At 37.3% G+C, this 21,299-nt stretch overlaps 1 protein-coding gene across 11 annotated transcripts in view; it reads right to left on the bottom strand.

Annotated features, from left to right (window-relative positions):
* The window catches only part of SCUBE1 (signal peptide, CUB domain and EGF like domain containing 1), a 215,800-nt gene that overhangs the window by 53,631 nt on the left and 140,870 nt on the right, over positions 1 to 21,299 (bottom strand). For all 11 annotated transcript variants that reach the window (XM_040545047.1, XM_040545042.1, XM_040545046.1 and 8 more), the window contains one exon: positions 1,670 to 1,792. In XM_040545047.1, the coding sequence (XP_040400981.1) occupies positions 1,670 to 1,792 (123 nt within the window). The remainder of the gene's footprint in view (positions 1 to 1,669; positions 1,793 to 21,299) is intronic.

Here is a 21,299-nt window from a genome sequence, read left to right as displayed (position 1 = left end):
AGAGCAAGAATTCTCTGGGCTTGCACTAATCAGGCTGTTAGTGCAGCAGATAAGCTACAGTTAACATGTCAGTCAAAGTATCGTGTAGAGGCAGACAGAGTGCCTGCCCTTGTTCATTGACAATGGCAAAAGTAGGATGGCCAGGTCATGTTTGTATTTCCAAACCAACAATTCTTGTCTGATCACATGAGGGTGAGAAAATCAGCTATGGCTTCATTCATTGCATGGTATGTACTGTCATCAGCAACTAATTCATTCAGCAGCCCAGGCACATGAAGAAACAAAACTCAGATGTTTACAGAACTGCTTCTAGTTTCTCATGATCACAAGAAATAACTGATTATTTACAGGCAGATTTCAAAGTCTGTTACCAAGACTTTGAACAATGAACACATAATTTTTTTATCTGCTCTTGCCTAACAAGAATGCAGGTCTCAACTTTCTTTATGAGTTTTTCCCTGGTGTAATTACAATGACTTCAGTGTCAAGACCTGTGGCTGATACCGCAGTGAGAAACTGTCATGATACAAGAAATTCAAGAACCAGAAACTATTCCTAACTATCTCTAGATGCATCATGAAGGGAATGTTTCTTTTTAACGTTTTGTTCCTATTTTTAGCAGGTGTATTGGAACCTGACAACTTATCCTTGTCTGACATGACCCAACAGTATTTTTTCTGTCTAATCATAGAACTAATGGTTCTGGTCTGAGCTTTTCTCATCCTGTCCCAGCATGAAACCAACCTTGCACTGACTCCTCAGTGGCTAACCACACACTCAGGGTGGAGTAGACTTCTCAGATAATAGAAGTACCAATGAGAATCAATGGAAAATCTTTTGAATGACGTATGTATCTCCAGACATTTGTTTCTCCTTTGTTGATGAACAAAGAAGCTCTAAAATACTAATGCTGTTCTGGACTTCATAACTTTTACGTGTGCAAAGCCCATGCAGATAATTAATAAAAAGGCAATTCCTGCAGAAAAAAAATCCTTGAATACTTCCTTCCTTTTCTCTATTTAAAGTGTAATTTCTCCAAATGTACATGGGTTGTTGTACTGAAATGGGAAGTACTTATGCACTTAATTGGTCATAGAATATATAATTTTATATGACTTAAGTAACAAATCATGACAAACAAAAAACTTGACATAAATCATACTTCATCTGAATTCTCACAGAAGTCCTTCAATGATTGCTCCATAAGCAGATTCTATCAGGCAAAGGTGAGCTCATATATTACACTCTTTTTTTTCAGTTTAACTGTTGCAAATGCTCTATTCCAGTAAATTACCCCAAATTAATCCAGTGTAAATATGGTAAACCTCTGTCCCATAAAGATCACAGCAAATTAAAGGATTTGAACATAAGATTCTGCCTGTGCTTATTACACTACACCACAGGGATTTTCCTGCTTCAGGACACTGGCATTCCTACTACTAAAAACAACGAAACAAGACATTTCCAGAAATATTCTAAACCAATCTCAGATTATCAAAATCTGGCAGGTCTTTTCTAACTTTACCTCCTATGACAGTATGATTAAAATCTGTAATACAAATAACTTAATTCTCGCTCCCCCGCCCCCCCGCCCCCCCCAAAAAAAATCAGTCGAAATTAACAAATTAACATCCTCATTTTGCAAAGAGTGAAATAAGTGAAGATTTACCTTGACAGGTCCGTTCATCTGTGAGCAGTTTATAGCCTTTCCGGCAGCTGCATTCAAAGCTGCCAACCGTGTTTCGGCAGAAATGGTCACAGCCACCATTGTTTACCAAGCATTCATCAATATCTGCAAGGAATGAATGGGCAAAAATTTAGTTCATGGCTGTAATTAGAGTATTTCAGGGCAGGAATATAGGACTTTACTCAGATCCCCAAGGAGGCTGCAGTCCCCACTAAGAAACAGGTTTGTCAAATGTATCCCTTCCCAAACCTTTGTGGAAAAGCTTACAAAAGAGCTACGGATGAATTGTTCTGGAGACAGAAGTATTTCTCTCAGCAGTTCAACCAACAGATGACCAAGCCAAGGCACTTTGATGTTAAAAAAAAAAATTTAGGGAAGTTTCTTTGTAGATGTAGTGATGTGCCTAACACTAGACTTCAGACTGTGTAAGATGTGAATCCCTCACCTTACATAGGAACTATCAAAACCTAACAGCACCTGAAAAAATGAAATAACAACAAACACAAAGCAAAACATATTTGATTTGAATTATCACAAAATACTTCCATTATTACTACATAAAGAAATGCAGAGGTACATTTGCTCACATTCAGGATTATGTGCTAGTTTGTCGGCTATGAACACAGTGCCACTGAATAACCATTTTCACACCTCTAACCTTTCTGATTTGATGTTTTTGCAGAGCAACACTAAGTGCATGTGAGATGTTGTCTCTTGAGTTGTTCTCAAGGCATAGCATCTATCGCCTTTATCTGAAAGCCATGTATATGTATGAAGGACAGGATCAATGGCTCTTACTTTAAAAAGTGATCATGAAGATAAAGACCTCTGTTCTGAATTTCAGACTCGTGACTCTACTTCCTCCACCCTATAACTACTCCCAAAGGTTTGGAAAATCTGGAATGACCAGTCCCTTTTCCATTCTATAAAAGCTTGTGCAATAGGTTTATAATAGGTCATAGAACCTCATCTGAAATACAGAGCACCTTTCCTTCCTCCCCCAGTTATAAAACCATGGATCCACATTTTCTGAAAAAGAAAAAAAAAAACCAAGCCTGCTAGTTTTCAGGAGAAGAATACTGCCAAAAATATAGGTCTTTTTAGGGATAAATACAGAGAAGAAGAAATATGTCATAGAGCCCTGGCTGCACACTTCTGAAAGTGAAAATGAGATCTTTGAGAAAAATGAGTGGAGAGTGATCTTCCCTTCTGAAAATTCTCTTACTATACAAGCTCGAAAACTTTGAGGTAACAGCTGGCCATTTAAAAAGGAAACGTTGCAAAACACAAAGCTAGGAACTAATACGTGGAGATGGAAATTTATCAAAGATGCATGATGCTGGTGAATGAAGGGAGCATTTAAAATAACTTGATTTTAGGATGACTTTGAGAGTCATTCACTCATTTTTGAATACATATGATTACAGATATGGGAGTGTTGTATGGTTTTTACCACATTCCTGCACATGAAATACAATCAGCAGCAAAATATGTCTGCAAGAGCAGTGAGGAAGTAAATCTAGAATTTCTAATAGCTGCGAAGCAATTTCAGCCTGCTTTTCTAAATGGTGCTTTGTTGCATGGACATTGACAGAAATATGTTCAGGAGGGTGTCCAACTCAAATGAGCAAAGGCAGCATACATCATTATAAAGGTTTGTTCGTGAGCTGAATTTTTGGAAAAGAGAAAGGAAAGCTGCTCTGAGACCCTCTGAACTAATACTGCTGCTTATTGCTTTTGTGTCTGGTTCTGCAGAGGAGTGGCTTTTGCATTCAATCCTATTAAAAGCATGAGGGTAAAATGGTAGGTAGCAGCTGTAGTAGTACTACGCCCTGAGTGCTTTGCACAAATGTAGCTGCAATCTTTGTGTCTCAGGTAACAGAGTTCTCAAACTGAGCTGATGGCTGGAGTCTTGTTTGTTGTCTGTGGTCCTCAAGTTTTGGTGACTGAAATAGAGTAGCCAAGAAAGATAAACTTAGGCTCTCAACCTGATAAACCTGGTGAAGATTACACTCTTGGCTGCTTTGCATAATACCATGAGACTGGAGGCAGCAACCCATTCGGTTTCAGCTGTGATTACAAGCACAGGTCCAGATCAGCAGTGAAAATGTAAGATTTGTTGGCACAATTCCCACAGGCTGACATTTCCAATCTTGTGAGTGCTGCCTCCTAACTTTAGGATGTGGGGACTGTGGTACAGGTCTTATGATAGATCACCACAACTGTTCCATCCTTTTTCACAGCACAGGTGTATGTAACTATAGTTCAGCTTGCTATGACAAAACTTTTGGACAAATGGTATTGTGAGTTAAAATTACTAATATATTAAGTATCACAAACACATAGAGTAGTCATCTATCATGAAGAAGGTCTCTCTTACCCATGATAAGAATAACATGACCTCTGGGCTACTCTGCTGTTGAGACTGCTTGAAGCAGAAATTACTTGCAGACTGTCAAACACCATTCTGGAGGACTGATGTTTTAAATGACAGCCCCGGGATTTCACGTGTTAAATTACAAATTCCAGTCTCGCTAACTTTCTTTTTGGGGTCCCTGAAGTCCATAATGGACAAAAATGAAACCTCCCTGGCTCAGAGGGTAGATTTAAAGCTGTTAATTGTTGTAATTCCACTAACAATACAGTATATCAGTTTTACACCAGCAATTCCTTGGAATAATCCTGAGCCAGGGTCTGGGTAAAACCTGGGAGAGTCCACAGGAAAAGAAAGTATTTATTCATTTCTTCTAGCTGGAAGACATGACGTGGCCTTCTGAAACCAGGACCGTCAAAACACAATAGAGGTCAAAACTGTTAGCTGCAAAAACATTCTAAATAACACAAACAGCACCAGTGTCTCTGCTTTCACTGTATTTCTTTCCATGGCCATAGCAAGAATGACAAGGCATGTAAAATTATTTCACTCTATGGAGAACGGTGTGTTGCTGCATTTCACTTGAAAGAGAGCAGTATCCAACCATATAGTGTCTAACTGGTTCATAGAAATTGCAACAGTCTATATTCCCATTATTTTTCTTTCCATAGCTATAAATAATTTGTGTTATGAGCCATGTGAAAATAAATGATTCCACTGTGTGAGAAGGTGAGGCTCCATTTATCTTTAAACTGACTGGTACCCAACTTTGTCAAGTGCCTTCTGTGAACTTCACAGAGTATACTTCCATGACATGTCTGCTTACCACACAGGGAAAGAAACACAGTGGAAACCCATCATGGTATCTACCAGCTTTGAAATTACTTAGTCAAATCTCCTCATACTATTATTGGGACTGTCTGTAGAAGAGTCATAAAGTTGGTGTCTTCAGTTATAGCTTTGAAGTGGCTCCTTTTCAATTGATGATACAGGTTGCATAAAAATGCCTCAAGCTTTCCACAGTGCTCTGTTCCCCGGTATCCCTAGGAATGCAAAAGTATATACAGAGCTGTATTTCTCTGCAGAGGATGTTTCTCTGCAGGCAAAATGCCCTGACAATCAGTGCTCAGACAATGTGCTGGTCATTTCAGACTAGGAGGCCTGATGGACTTTCAGTGCATTAGCAATGAAATCCAAAATGATTTCTCTTAATGCAGTAAGTCTATGCTGTTAAATGATACCTCGCTCATACAAGCTACTGACGTACAAGCACCAACTGATGTTCCCTGCACAGATGGGACACATGCAGAAACAGAAAACAGAGACCAATGACAAATCACAGAATCATTAAAATTTACTCGCATAGCCACAATTTGATTAGAGGTAACTGACATTCCATTATTTTTGTTTTCATGTCATTGTGAAGAATAATGGGAAAGACTGTTCCTGTTCCACTTGTACCTTTTTAAGCTCTGCTCATTGTGATTCGTGTTTAGAAGGAGCTAGTTTTGATCAGGGTATGTGTGCATGTACATGTGTATATGCATATAAACTCGCAAAGGTTTGCCTTGCTGCACGCAAGTCAGAGAACAAATTAAAAAGTAGGGATTTTAAGCAACTTAGAATTTAACTTTCCACATAAGTTGCTTAAATGCAACTGAAAGGGTAATCAATATGCAATCTTCACTTAGCTCTTGAACAATGATGGATATGGAGATTTCCAAAGCCTCATCACAGGCGGAAGTTAGACTTCTCCTTTCAATGGCTGGACAGATATTTGACCTGATTGTGTCAGCCTAATCCTTTGCAGTATAAAAACACTACCTAGCTTCAGGAAAATAATATACTCCAAGATTAACCTAAAATTATTACAGAAGCTTCACACCCTTCTAGTTTTTACTAATGACAGCATGTTAAGATTAACAATACTATTATCAACATACAGTGGGCATCAATAGACATGTTTTCTGCAAAGTGGGAAGTCTGACAACTCTTCTTAGCTTCTTATTCTTAGACACGACATTTTTCTTTGCTTTTCTTTCTTTCTTTTTCTCATGCTTCTAAAAATCACTACTGTTCCCTAACCATTATAACTACTGTTGTCTTGTTGACACAGGTATTAGTATCGTGATTCATGCAGACCACAGAGTACTTTATAAAACAGGCCACAAAACTCTTTAACTTTGTCAGAGATGGGGAAATAGAGGCACAGAAAAACAAATTTACTCTTCCACACTTGAATTCTATCCCCATGCACAATCCAACAGGCTATCTTGCTTAGACAGCGTGTCAAACAGTATAAGCTTGCACAAAGCACATCTTGCTCTACATTACCACCAATGCTCAGATTGCAATTATTTTAATAGTTTCTCTCTCTCTCTCTCTTTTTTTTTTTCTCTCAATATAACATGAAATATATTAAGGAATTTGGAATTAACATAAACATAACCTATTAGGCTACACTTGCAATGTACTAAGTAACATTTCCTATTGTATGTATGTCAGGGATATTTTATTAAGGATATTCCATATCCTCAGACATACTGGATTCGGTGACACTGTAAGAAAGCCTAAATCTAAATGCTGTCTGGTAGATTACAGAGAGTTAGAAGTCCTAGTTCTAGTTTTACAATGGGTTTATCTAGCAGTTTTGGCAAGTTGTAACACCTCTCTACTTTACTCCATCTGTGTAACAGGGTATTGGTAATAATCACTTGATATTTTCAGGACCAATACTTTCAAATGGATTAATTTAATTGAAGAAAGCATTTTGAATCAAAGTAGTTTATAGTAAAAAAAAAAGGTAGTTAAATTACAGTTGTTCTTCCTTTGTGGGCTAGGCTTTTGAGTGATTTGTTCTGGAAGATTTTGTGAATATGTGCAGAACTGTACAGGCATACTCCACTTTAAGAAGTACATGTGCTGCTCCACCACTCTACCTGTGACTGTGCTCTCCAAACGTAGCTCATTGCCTCTAACACACTTTGCATGTTTCAGAGAGGAATAATTCTATTTATGCAGTATCTTCTATTTGAGGCTTTCAAAGCACAAGATCTTAACATCTTTATTACATTGAAGCTACACAACACTTCTGCAGCAGAGATAAATTTAATTATTTCTCCCTTAACAAAGGTGAAACTGAGGCAGGTAGGGTAGTGTGTGACTTTCCTGCATCAGATAGCTATAAAATGAAATAAGACATATTACAGCACTTCTAATTTGAATTCTGCACTTCAGTGACATCCTCATTTTCCCTCCCACAGTGCTAATTAACTGTAATGTATGATAATCATTACTGAACTGAAGTTCCACTAGGTAGCAAATGAAGGTTATCTGTTTAATTAGCTTTATGGCTAGGTTGTGGGGCAAGGAATTTTCCTAATTAACAGAACTAAAACTAGACCGGGCAAACAGGAATGAGTGTAATTAAAATTTGATCTCCCTCATCCTGAAAACACACGGCCCACAAAATAGAGAACTTTGTGTAAATGCTCATGGAAGGGTTGGTGCAGGTTTCAACACATTTCCCTCATGTCACTTTCTCTATTTTCACCTGTTATCTTTGCAATTTCACGAAGAAACTTGTCTTCCAACACAGATGGTAATTTGTCACATATGGATTTAGGTGTCAGGTATTCTCCTCCAGGACATATCCACTCTGACATTATCCACCAACCAATCAATAAAAGAGTCTGCTAGGCTGCCAAGAGATCAATCACCTTGTAAAATAAACATTATGTCCTATTATTTTCTTATTACAGTTAATTAGATTTATAAAACACAAAAAGCTTTGAAAGCAAAAAACTTAGAAATGCTGTCAGAACAGTTTAGACCCTGATTTTTCATTTGTGAAAGGGAAGGGATTTACTAAATCTAATATGAAAAGAAAGGATTTCCATCTACAATTTTGCTGAACACTGAATTCTTTTTTAAACTTAAAAACATGTTAGTGCAATGCTACCAACCCAAACAGTGCAAGCTGTCTTAAGACTGTGATGCCAGAATGTGAAAGGGACTGGAGAAATCAAGAGATAAGGATGCTCCAGTTAATACAGTCTAGGCTGAGCTAAATGCAAAAACTACCAAAAAAAGAAAAAAAAAAGAAAAGCAATAGAGATCGCAGAAAATATAGTTAGTTTTCCTCCTACTGTAAGATTTTATTAATCAAAGTGTTTTCTACAATACACTGGAGAGGGAGAAATAAGTATGCAATTAGGACTCCTGTCTGTACCTGGGGACAACAAATAATGTCTCTCTGTTACAAAGCATCTGGAAAGCTAAGTACATTAGACTCTGTGAAACTCAGATGGCAATAACGACAGTTTAAGTATATGCAGACTTGGAGGGTGCGGTTAAAATGGTGGTACAGAATTGTGCAAATATATCGGGCTGACTACTTTTCTACCTTTATTATTCATATAGCCACTATTACCATAATAATTCTATATTTAATGCTTATCTGCTATATGTAGGAAGAGCTGAGACAGAGAAGAACTATACAAGTTGCTGAAGGTTACAACCAATGACTACAGTAAAGGAGTTAATTCAGTGTCTCCTAAAGTATATTTAAAAAAAAGAAGTAGAAAATACAAAACTGTCTGAGCTAACACACTTGAGCAACTTCTCTGTACTCTGTCTCACTAAAAAACAGTGCCTTGCTCTAACAGTATTTAATTTCTCCATGTAATCTCAATGAAGAGCACAGGGGCAAGTGAGAAAGCTGGGCAAAGATACAAGAATCTCCGGACTTAGCATATTAACTCAATTTACCTTAACTGTTAGTTATTTTAATTTTTCCCCTTGGAATTGTCGTTTGCTCAGGAAGCTGCATGTTTATTTTCAAGAATCTCAACTTGCATCTAAAAATTGCTTGTGTTTGATTTAATTAAATACAATTAAAAAATGAAATTGGTATTGGGTAAGGACAGTTGAAGACACTGATGCGCTCTCTAAAATCCCATTGAAATTGTGTTGGCTTTACGATGATAAAGGTACTCTTGCTGAAAAAGACAGCTGAACACTATTAACCCATGATAACTCAAATCCGTTATTGCTGATAATGAATCAAAGAAAATTGGCTGGTGACCAAACATTAACCCTCCAAAACTTTTGGAAGACATTTCTTCACCCAGCCAAGGATCAGTTCTGTACCAGGGAAGACAAATACTTTACTGAGAGCAGGATCTGGCCATATAAAAAACAAGCTGTTATTTATGATGAAAAAAAAAAAAAGAATAAAAAAAAGTACTGTCAGTTTTGAATGTTGGTAGCTATGATTATGTGAGCAGTCAACCCCCAAATTACAGAAAGCACAGTACATTTTTACGTAATAAACTGTGGTTGCTCATCCTCAGGGACCTTTATATTGTTGAATAAATGCAAGGTCTTTTCAACAACTGAAATGCAAAATATGACCCTCCCAAGCATTAATTTAAAGGATTTGGCATTTTCAAAGGGGAGGTTCACAAAGACAAATAACAACTGCAAGTTTCCAGGGAACAGGGATATTGCCTACTCATGAAAAAACCCTAAGTTAGTACACATGAATTTATTTTGTGAGGATAGATGGAACCCTTGGGAAGGAATGAAACTGAATGAGTTACATGGCAGCTGACCCAAGTCTGCAATTTTTTAATGGAAGATAATCTGTTATATTATATTTGTCTGTCATGAATGAGTCTACACCAGGCAAATGAATTGAATGTCTTAAACCTAAAAAAAGGCAATCCCCCAAAAAGGGAAGGTGCAGTGGAAGTGTCACACAGTCTGGATTAGATAAAGTTACAGCAACAGTTAGAAGGCAGATGTTATTCACAGCTCTATTTCCATTTCTCAGATTCTGTTCTCCACCAATTCTTTTTTTTTAATTGCCTTCCATCCTGTTTTCTCCTTTCTGAAAAATTTCACCTGTGTTGGTATTTAAAATTTTAATTTCCTCTCATTTTTTAAATCCCGTGGGTTTATCACTTCATTTTTCCTCACTGTGACCTGGAACTTCACATCTCTCTTAGAAAATCTGGATCAGATAATGTCTACATATCTAAAATTAATTGTTCTGGTGCTCACTCAAAATATATACCCATCAGTCAATGTCCAGTCCTCACTTTTCTGATTCCTTCCTTCTCTAGGCTTCTTATCACTTGCAGCCACCTACCACCAAATATTTTCTATGCTTTCTCCCTGCAGAATGCTGCACATTTCCTCTTGGTGACAAGCATCTCTTTCTCTCTCCAACATCTTCTTCTCTACCACATTATGGTCTCACCACCACCTCTGCCCACCTTCCTCCTCTCTCTGTGCCTCCCCCTGTCCCTTGGTCAGACAGTCTATCATCCAATCACATGCCAGATTTGCCTTTGCAATGACAACAGTCAAATCTCTGTTTTCTTTAAAAAAGTGGGGAAAAAAGCAGAATCCAGTCACCCCTCGGTCTTTTCAAAGTCTTGAAACAGTTGTTTCCAGGGCAGCAGTGCTGGGACAGGTGACTACAGCCCCTTCTTTGGGCATGACATAGAGCTCTGCACTGAGAAGCTGCAGCTGCCTGCCAGATGCTGTTATCATTTTTCTCACATTAGGTTGATCCTATTTGTTCTTTGTCCTGAGACTGGTTAACATTGGTATAATCACATAAAATGAGTGTGGCCTCAATAATAAGGCTATTGCAGTCAGGCTTTCATGTTTGCTTCTTTAATCCACATTTCGGTAGATATTTTGAAACTGTTTTTGTAGCTACCTTGGGAGCTTATGCTCTAGTCTGATTTTCTTGTCATCGCTACCTTTTCTAAAACAAGCAGCTTTTTTGATAAACTGAACTTGACCACTGCTCTTCCACCAGTTTTCCCTCTCTGAATTCTGAGTTTTACGAGTTTTCTCAGATACAGATTATCTTGCAGCTTGTTCAAGTCCTACCAAAACAACAAAAATAATTTCAAAACTGCCTCTGTTGTTTAGTATTCCTTTTTGTCTTTAATCTTCCTTTTGTCTCCTCTATGTAACAAATTTTGAAAATTTCCTTTGCTTCTTCTTCCTTCACCAACTACAAGTCTACCTGTTATCTCTGCAGTGTAGCCCATGTACACAGTTGATTCATATTTCAAGGAATCCTGTGTAGAAGCATTTACTGGGTTGCACTCTGACATGGTCTTCTCTCCTTTCCCAAAGATGTCACAAAGTATGCATTCTCAGAAATTCTCACCAGTACTCAAACACTCAACAGGACTACTGTTTTCATGACAAAAGTCTTAATTTTCCTCTAGTTTAATGTTGCTTTTTCTTTACTTTTTTCTTCAGTTAAGTAGCTGTATCCATTTTTTCACAGTCCTAAATCACCAATTAGCTGCCTTTGGTTGCCTCTTTGGCACAAACACCTCTATTTTCTTAATAATAAGGGTTTTGTCAGCAGTGGATTAGGAAAGGGAAAAGACAAGGAGATCCTTTGCTGTTGCTGCAACATCTACCCAGAAAATCTGGAAAATCTGTCCATTTCTATATATCAAAAAGCAGTTTGAGATTTACACAGTCCATGCTGCCTTTACCAAGAAGCTATCTGCTTGCTTCCTGAAAATGACGTGACCTTGTCCTTTAACTATGCAGAAGCACTGTAAAATTGTCAGAACTTGTTTGCCAGAAGACATTTTATAGAAAATTCAGCCATTTTTAATTGTACATTTAATTGCACATTTAATTTGTGCAACATAGAGCTATACAGAAGATGACTATTTTTGTTCCTCCTAAAAGCACAAGTCTAGTTACTGGAGAACCTTCATTTCCATTACCATCTTTCTTCACATCGTTCTCATGTTCATGAATTTATTTAGGTGCTGACTTCTCACACAAGGCAAGTATGTTCCTCTGACCATTCACCCCTCTGCATCATACAGTTTATGTATGCAAAGATATAAGAGGCTTTTGCATTTGATTTTTTTTTGTTTTTAGAATAAAAGATGGGCCTTAACCACAAGATTTGTATTTGACTTCAATCCCTTTCAACTCCTGCAAACTACAAAGTTGGTGAGACCTTGGGTTTGCTTCAACAGTAAATAAATTCATTGTTATAAATTCAACTTCAGCTCTTTCTCATTCCCTTGTGTTCAGCATGGAGAGGCCAAAGTTATTTTTTGTTTTGATTCATGGTTGTAGTGGCATGTGATCATATCTGACCTCTTCTGTTTTCTGATAGCTTTTTACTTACATGTATGGAGAAGCAAACTTAAATGGCATTTATATTTGAACATGCACTTATTTCTCGTTACAAACACTAGGAGGGTAAGTTGCTATAGCTTGAAAGCAGAACCATGTAAGGGCTCTGATGGAAGTAGAATTGCTATATAATGAATTATGAAAACTAGATCATGATTTGACTACTCAGAAGTTTACTCTAGGTTTAAGTTGATGAGAAGCAGGGAGAAAGCTATCACGGAGAAAGAAGGACTCAAAATAAACCACTTCAATAAACACTTAAGGGCTGTTAATAGACAACACATACTCAGCTTGTGGACTGGCTTTGACAAACAGGATAGGGCCTGGTGTTGATAAAAATCAAGGATGTCTGATTCCTGTGGAGTAGGAAGTTCTTCTGAGGGAGTGACACAGCAGGTAGAAGGAAACCAAAGAGGGACTAGAATTTTGTGCTGCATCAACTATCACGTGTGAAGGGAGAACATGGGCCTGTTTGCACCACTGTAATAACATCCACTCTTTCCTTATATTTTGTTTCTATTGTTGAGATTAAGAAGAGTCTCTTTATTACTCACTGGTCAGACTCTGAAGGGAAGTGGAATAGCTAACCCAATTCAGATGGATTTTCAAGGCAAGTAAGGTGGATATCCTATAGGCTGGGATTAGGCTATTTGCATGTGCTTATGAGCATGTTATTGCAATAGGATCAGAGTTCAGAGCATGCCAGCTGTTCCGTGTTATTTCCCAATGCACAAATTTTTAAGGAGGTACCTTAGCTATATAATGTAAGACTTCAAATCCCATTAGGAATGACCAAGGCTGATATGCTTATTTTACCTCAGGGTCACCAATTCTGACCATATTCTAAAAAAATGGGAAATTGTGTGATTCCTGAGAGAAGTAAAAGGCATGAGGTACAAAATCAATGCTCACTGAAAGCTGATGCACAGAAGAAAGGACAGAGGTTCTAGCTTGGTATCCGTGTCAGGAACAAAATGGGCCTTGGGGATCAAAGGAAGAATGGCAGAAGGTGTAATCTATACAAACACCTGAGAATAACAACCTCTGCTTTAAAAATGAACTAGTAATTTTTGATTACTTTTTTTTTTGAGGTTCTGGACTTGAAACCCCACGAAGATCCAACTTGCTGAAATGTCTGAGAATCTTCCCCTAAAACAACTGAATTTTATCTAGCTGATCACCTAAAAACCTTTTTTTTTCACTAGCCACTCCGAGAAACCATGGTTAAAATGCTCCATTTGCTCAGGTCAGCCTCTTCAGAGGGTCAATGCACTCACTGTACCTCAATCTGTTTCCATTTGCAAAATTTTGCATTTTTTTCTAGTGGAGATACCACAACAGTAAATTAAATACTACTGAGAGTAATCCTGTCTTTCCCTTAGTTAACTTTTCACGGGCTTTGAGGAACATGCATATGATTGCTCTGTGATAGAGCAATCCAACCCAGATATCTTTATGTATGTGCAGCAAGCAAATAAAAGCTATTTATTAGCTTAAATGAAAACCTGCTCTCACTAGTCATCACTGTACCTTGACTGAGTAAGGACCATTTTCCAAATACTACTTCCAAACCAAACTATGAATATAAGGCACCATATCAGCAGAACGTTAGCAAAATTTAATGTGCTGTACACCAAATTAGGCTGGCATCAAGTAGCAATGGTATAAACCAATACTAAAATCATGAGTACAACTGCTCTATTAACTACATAAATTATCTTAAAGAAGCACCACTGAAGTAAAGGCCATTTCAGGTTCTGCTATTATCAAGGGAAATGAATCAGAAGAAACGGTAATAAAACAAACAGGTCTGTGCCCTTTCTGGCTTTGCCAGAGATCCTGTTTAAAAAACTCACTGCTGCTGTAATCTTGTGGTTGACATTTATGCTGACATTTGCTGGTGCCACAGCACTCTGACTGCAATGGAGATGATGACTGCCAGCAGCTTACTTCATTTCAGTTTATTCTTTCACGCCATTTGTATATATGCTTTTTCCCTTTTTCGAGAGGGATCACTGGAAAATGCTAACAGCCCATTATGGCTAATGGCTCAAATACTTATGTTTTGCAAAAGCAGTATGGGTCCAATGGGGAAGACGCTAAACAGATGTGTGAAAAAATGTGATTCACCATCATGCTGCTAGAGAAAGGTGAGCTGGAAAAAAACTGTTTTTTATGTCTCAGGACCTGCTATGGGTGCTAATACATCTATTGACACTAACACCAGTAGTCTTTTCATTGTGCGGACTATCTGCGGACAGATATCGCACTAAAGAACAGTGTTAATGGGGGACGCACAGAAAGTATTCTGCCAATCTCAAGTGGTAGTAGTCCAGGCAGCTATGAGCAGTTTTGCTTCTATAAGTAACCTCTAGAAGTTTCAACTCTTGAGGAGACCATTCAAAATCATTTTAATTTAAAATGCTAACATACCTGAATGTATTCAACAGGGAGGACAAGAACAGCTACGGAGCATGGTATCTTAGTGAATCCAATGTAATTCTTAATCTTGGATTAGGTGTTTAACCACCTTGGCTCAATATGTTCATGTAGCTATAACATGACTACTAAAGGCAAAATCAGTAGGAAATATTGCAGAGACAGCAGAGAGAAAGGTTACACACAGATTCCTACCCACTTCATGCTGAATTGAAGTGACAATGGTTCCTTCTAGACAGCATTAATGGATATGAGTCATCTTCTTGGTTTACTATGATCAATCTTTTTTTTTTTTTTCATTCCCATCTTCCCTCTGAAGAGGAAGTGGAAGTTCCTTCATACTTATCAGACCTGCAGCTAGTGTACTTGCAAATGCATATGAGACTGGGGTTCAAATCCTATGTTTCCTGCAGTGAAAGGCAGATTTCCATGCAATCTTCCTCCAAGTAACTGTTCCAGTCATAGATGAGCAGAAAACAACCTTTCACAAGCTTTCTGACTTATTAGGCATGGGAATGCCTGCCAGAGCAAGTGAACCAAGAAAAGAAGACCAATTTTCCATTGTAATTCAGATTTGAGCTTAGGGTAACTGGAATTTGACTGAGTATGCACCTCAGACACTGGCAGAAATTCAGGCACTATAGAATTCTTGCAGGTGAAAGTTTAGGTCCTTTGGGAATTTACATTGCTTGAAGCTATGCAGAAGGCAAGTAACTAAATTATGTGGCTGTGCACCTACAAATGGAAGTTATACACTTCAGCAGAAAACTCAGGGGTAGCTTTCAGCATGCTGTTTTAGTGCTGTCTTCTCTAATGCTGCTTATGCATTTACGAAAAAGTCAAGCTTTATTAAAATGATGGTCTCACTTAAACAGAAGTCTATGAATTTTCTGTGGGAATCAAACCCAAGGAAAACTTTTTGTATTTTTCTATTAAGAAAGAAAACTAGAACAATGCCCAAACAAAGAAAAAAAATAATTCACATGTATTTATTTGTGCCTGTCTTGCATATGTCTCTTAGGTGAGACAAATTTTAGTTCAGAAGACCTGCTCCAAACCTATGTACTTGATTCTAAAGGCACTGAGTCACCGACATGATGTGAAAAGTATGGTTGTACGTGCCACTTTACTTACATCTGCCTTGCTGTAAATTTGATTGATGCATGTATTTCACATGAGTTATCTTGCACAGGGATATATTTTACTGTCAAACTTTTACCGGTGTGCAAAAAGAATGCTGAGTCAGGCATACATACAAAGCAAAATGTTAGTTCATCATAGATAATTACTCCTACTGCAAAAAGTTCCCCAGTTAAGCAATCTGTGAAAAAATATACTACTCTGATTATCAAATCAATCACAGTCAAACAAAGGTGGAATCATAACTCAAGTGAGCCAATAGTTGATGTAACCAACTAACAACTGCATCTTACTAATGGTAAACAATACAAGTAACTTACAACTCCGTCTGGTGTTCCTTTCTAAAAAAAAATGAGAGAACATTTTCAGTTTCATATGAATTGATCAGGATTGACAAGATGCAATTTTAAAAGCTTTAGTCAATTTAATCCAATTTAGAGAAAAAAAACTAAAACAAATTTTAAGTAATTTCGACTAATGGAATGATGGAGGAAATCATAACTGTTCGCAGATATTTTATAGCCAGGAAATGAAGCCAAATTGGCCAACTAAACTGTTCATTGTGGGCTTTTCACTTTGTGTTAGTGTGTTCTGAATGAAAAGAGAGGAAAGCCTTCAACATTTGAGTCAGATTCTCGTACCAAACTGATGTAAGCATTAATTTTACACATTTAATTTAATGAAAACTTTCAGTTCATATTTAACAAAACACAACGTAGTTTGCTTCATTGAAATTCATTCCGTAACAAAACCTTTCCTCACAGAAACAATTCCATTTTCAAAATTTAATCCACTTCTGGGTTTTCATTTTTTTTAATCAAAAAATAATTTAAAATGCATTCTCCTGACATAATAGGCTACAATTAAGAATGATAAAAATGTGAAATTGCTATATCAATCTAATAAAGCCAATATAAAATTTCCCTTCTATTTCAATAAACTTTGATTAGGTCATTTGACTGAAATAGTTCAGTAGTCATTATGCTCCTGGTTTTCACTTATAGATTGCTTAATGATAAGGAAGGTTACAGAGTTGAGTTAGTGGATAAACCAGTCAATGATAAGGCATTTCTGATGCTCCCACTGCAGCAGAGTCAAGTATTTAAGCATGTAAGTGACACATTTCTCTGCTGCATCTGAATGCAAAAGGAAGGGGGCCTGTTTCAAGGAAGTAGAGAGCACACCACATTGCTGGGTAACCATGACAATGAGACAGCAGGAAGAAGAAATGTTTGCCTAAACAGCATCCAGTCACATAACCCCAGCATAACACTGCCTAGTTAAACAATATGCCAGAGGGCTAAGAAGGGCTTACTTAGTATAGAACAGTAAATAAAATGCCCCATCCTTAGGTGTAGATGTGCAGGGACCTTTCTGTCTCCTAAATACACGTCTGTAAGATCATCTGGGCTTGGCAAAGTTCTGTTTGTGTGCATGAATTAATACTGTTGTATTTAGCAACATTACCAATGTAACATCATAGTGCTACCAAAATCTAGCACATTTTGGCCCAGCTGAGGACCTACCTCCCCAAAACCCCACTGTCAAGCCTGCCTGTGAAAGTGAAGCAAACTAGCAAGTTAGCTAATCAAAATAATACACATCTTGCTACTATTGCAAAAAAAATCTATGGGCCACTGCAAAGTTAGATGCTTTACAGAAAAGCCATGTTTGAGATGTGGCTTTTGCTCCATACATCTAGAAATCCAGTTATGCTTTTATTCTCCTGCTTTAGAATTATATTCACTCTGCCATTTGAGTCTAGGAATTTGGAGAGTACTGCACCCTGCACAGTCAGACTGTCTTTGTGTACAGTGCTCAGAGGCTGCATTACTCTGAGGCACTGGAGTGCCTCAGGAGGCACAGTTTCTTTGTCAAATCCCTGAGGCAGAGATGGCTGATGCCACACTTCCACATTTTACACCTTGCCAGAAGCCTGTGGTCCTTTCCGTTGCCCTAATTGCTTCTTAGAGCCCGCAAAACAACCCCCCACCTTTTTTTTTTTTTTTTTTTTTGATACAGTTTGACAGCTGGATTTAAACAGTTCAGAAAATAAACTAGTCTGACTTCAGTCCTCTTGAACCCCACAAGTTTTTCTCAAATGAATCTCCCGCTTTATCAGCTACATAGATTCTATTTAATATAATTAAAATGTTAAAGTGATGAGTCTTCTCACTGAGAGCAAATTATGGCTGAATGCATGAAATGGGTACTCAGCAGGAAAGATGCACAGGAACCAACAAGCGAGGGAGCTAGGGACTGGAGAATTCTGACACACACAAGACAGGGAAAACTAAAAAGTGGATAGGAAACAATGAGCAATAAGAATCCTGGGCCACTATGTCTTTTAATCTTCTGTCTCCCTTTCTGTCTGTGTTAGCTGACTTCTGTGGGATGACTTGGTAGGCATCTAAGGAAACGAACTACACACTGTTTTGGCATGCATAGCACAATAATCAACAGCATAAAATCAACTCAGTATCAAGCTGGGATCACCAAATTACAATGGCAGGAGAAATTAAATAACATTAATTAGAAGGAGGATATAGAATTCTTTCTGTCTGGGACATGCCTCTTTTCTTAGTTGACAATGGTCTGCATGGTTTGGCTTACTAACAGACAAGGCTAACACCTGATAGGAAAGCTGAAGGGAAAAAAGGGTCATTTTATATTCTGCACCAACCCAGCTGAGAAAAGGCTTGGCTTTGAAACTAAATAAAGAAGAACAGTAAAATGTTAATGAATCTGTGTCCCAGTCACCAGTCATATAACTGAAGGTCCCTCTACCTAGACCACAGACAGCACTTTTGCTCGTATTTCAACATGAGATCACGTAAGTAGTAATGTGTAAGGGAGAAAGAATCAGAGATAAAAAAAGATTTTTCAAGCTCCCCTCTTCAGCTCCCAGAAACCAAAATAATCTTCCTCTACAGCAGTCCTCCTATTGGCTATGCCGCTACCTGTACATATGCCATGGTAAGACTTTATTCACAATGATTTTTCATCTATTTTATTGACATTTGATATAGACCAGACTGCACTCTGCATTAACTAAGGGACCCTGATTCTTTGAGGTCCACTAAACTCCCATTTCCCACCGAGCCTGTGAAAGAGGTTGATGCACAAAGCCACTGAAGATAGGTCCCTTGCATTACTTGGAACTTGCTTTCCTGCAGCCTCCGTTCTCTGATATATTGGGAAAGAGCCAGGAGAAATACCAGCACTTCAGTCCCAACTCAGTTTTGTACTCTGTGGTTTGAGTCCCAGCTTTTATGAAAAAACTATAGAATTTGAATTATGGTATAGCAAAGAAAGTGTGGAACAATTAGTTACGTCTAAAGAATTACAAACTCTTTCCTGGGAATTTTTTTTTTTGTATGAAAACTTGTCTTTTTTCTACACTAAACTGTTAATGAAATTCCAAACTACTAAACAGAAACAAACAAACAAACAAAACCTGTGTACATTTTGAACAGCAAACTCTTTTTCCCATTACATGAGCTGACTAGGAATTTTTGTTATTTTAAAAATATGTATATTTATTTCATGAATGTAAAAATAAAAATGTTCTTTAATATATCTGATTCCCTGATTATAAAAAAAAAAAAAAGGAAGCAAAGTGGCAGCAGATTTCCATAAAATACCAGTATCGTAAAAACACACTATTGAGGCAATCACCTGTTAGTGAGCTAAAACTACAGATTAATAAACTGCATAATGCCTCCCTTGGAGTACTCAACAGTTCAGATGTTTCTCTGAGTCTTATTTAAGCCTCTTCAATCTCAGCAAATACATAATTTCAAATAGTAGCTGTGCTATGTTAAATGCCATAGGAAGGGAGATGCCAAAATGGACTAAAAAATCATAGACTTCCCAATAAAAATATTATTTTTGGTCGACATTATTTGCTAAATTCAACCTAAACATATTAATCATTCTGCTCAACCCCCAGTTGCATTTTTTGGTTAATACATTAACTATCCCTCCAATTTCTCTCAGCTTTTCTTACATGTCTTGCCTCTCTGTTTTCCTTTAATAGATAACCTTTCTCCCATATTTAAAAATATGACCTTTCTTAATATCATGCTTCTATGAAAAACCTCCCTTGGAGATGCTGCCACATTTGATAGGCTTTGAAATTCTGTGCATGAAAGACAGGATGTGATAACTCTATGATACCTGAAGGTGCTTTAATGGGCACTCAATAGGCAATCCATTACTCTTACCACACAGATATAATTGTTACAGAGAGATGGAACAATGAACTATATACAAGAAAGAGTAGTGCAGTCAAATCAAGAGGAACAAAAAGAAAAAAAAATCAAAATCAAAAACTTGGGAAGATCACTCTTTTCTATTGTTTCCTACAAAATTCACGGGAAAAAATGTGTGAACACTGAACTTCCCCACCCCAGACATTTCTGGGCTCTACCTATAAGCTGGAGGAGCAGAGAAGGCATCAATTTTACTCTGTCAGAATGCTCACTATTGCACTCAGAAGATGTAAATCTTGTAGAGCAGTCCTGACTAAGGGTTGTCTGCATAATCTACAGAAGCAGCTTCAGTGGTCAGTTTAAGAGCATGATTCTTCACAGATTTAAATGGGAAGTTACTTTGGCTTCAGGGAAGTAGAATCTAGCTCAGAAATCTCACAGTGTAATGCAGTACAAAAATATTATTTATTTCAGTTAAATTAAATGAAAAACATACATTTTACTATTTTATGCTGACAAGTATTTCCTAAAATGTCAATACAGGTTAAAAAGAAATGAGCTGGTTGGTTTGTTCAACCATATGAGGGAATTTCAATTTGGTATTTATTTTAAGTAAAAATGTATCTGCAACTTCATAAAAATATAGATTCTGTTTCTCATATTTTCTTCTCATAAAAAAGGGAGAATGAAGACAAATGTGAAAGAGCTTAAAGCTATGGTATTTGGTTTGAGGATCAGTTGAACATTTCATTTTGTCTGTAGCACTAATTATAGATTTGATTATTATATAAATATTGTTTTGTGTTAGTTCTATGGCCAGACTTCTAAATTTAGAATTCATGTTTTTTGTTTTTTTTTTCATGATGTAGTTTCAATAATAAACATTATGATCAAACTTAGGTGCATGTTACAGCATTAAAATGCCTCCTTTCTAGGCACTCGGTGGAATCACTGTTACTGCTCAGCTATGGCTTAGCTAGTCTGCCTGTAAAAATGAAGATTTATTTTTATGTGGCTTAAACTAAAACGACTGAGTTTTAATGTGTGCTCACTCTTAACTATTAAAATTGTGTGCAATGCCAGTTTAAATGTTTTATTTTCAAATAAACAAGCAAATGGACTGTTATTTCTATAAATACTAACAGAATCATGCCCAAGCACTGGGAGTTTTTAGCCTGGAGCAAGAGGAAACCACACATTTTCTGTTTATTTTTTGTGGGTTTTACTATTTTAAGTAACATCAAGG

This window comes from Cygnus olor, chromosome 1, assembly GCF_009769625.2.
Source record: "Cygnus olor isolate bCygOlo1 chromosome 1, bCygOlo1.pri.v2, whole genome shotgun sequence".
Classification (NCBI taxonomy): domain Eukaryota; kingdom Metazoa; phylum Chordata; class Aves; order Anseriformes; family Anatidae; genus Cygnus; species Cygnus olor.
The sequence above is the reverse complement of the archived record's forward strand: the minus strand, read 5'-3'. Positions and strand labels throughout refer to the sequence as shown.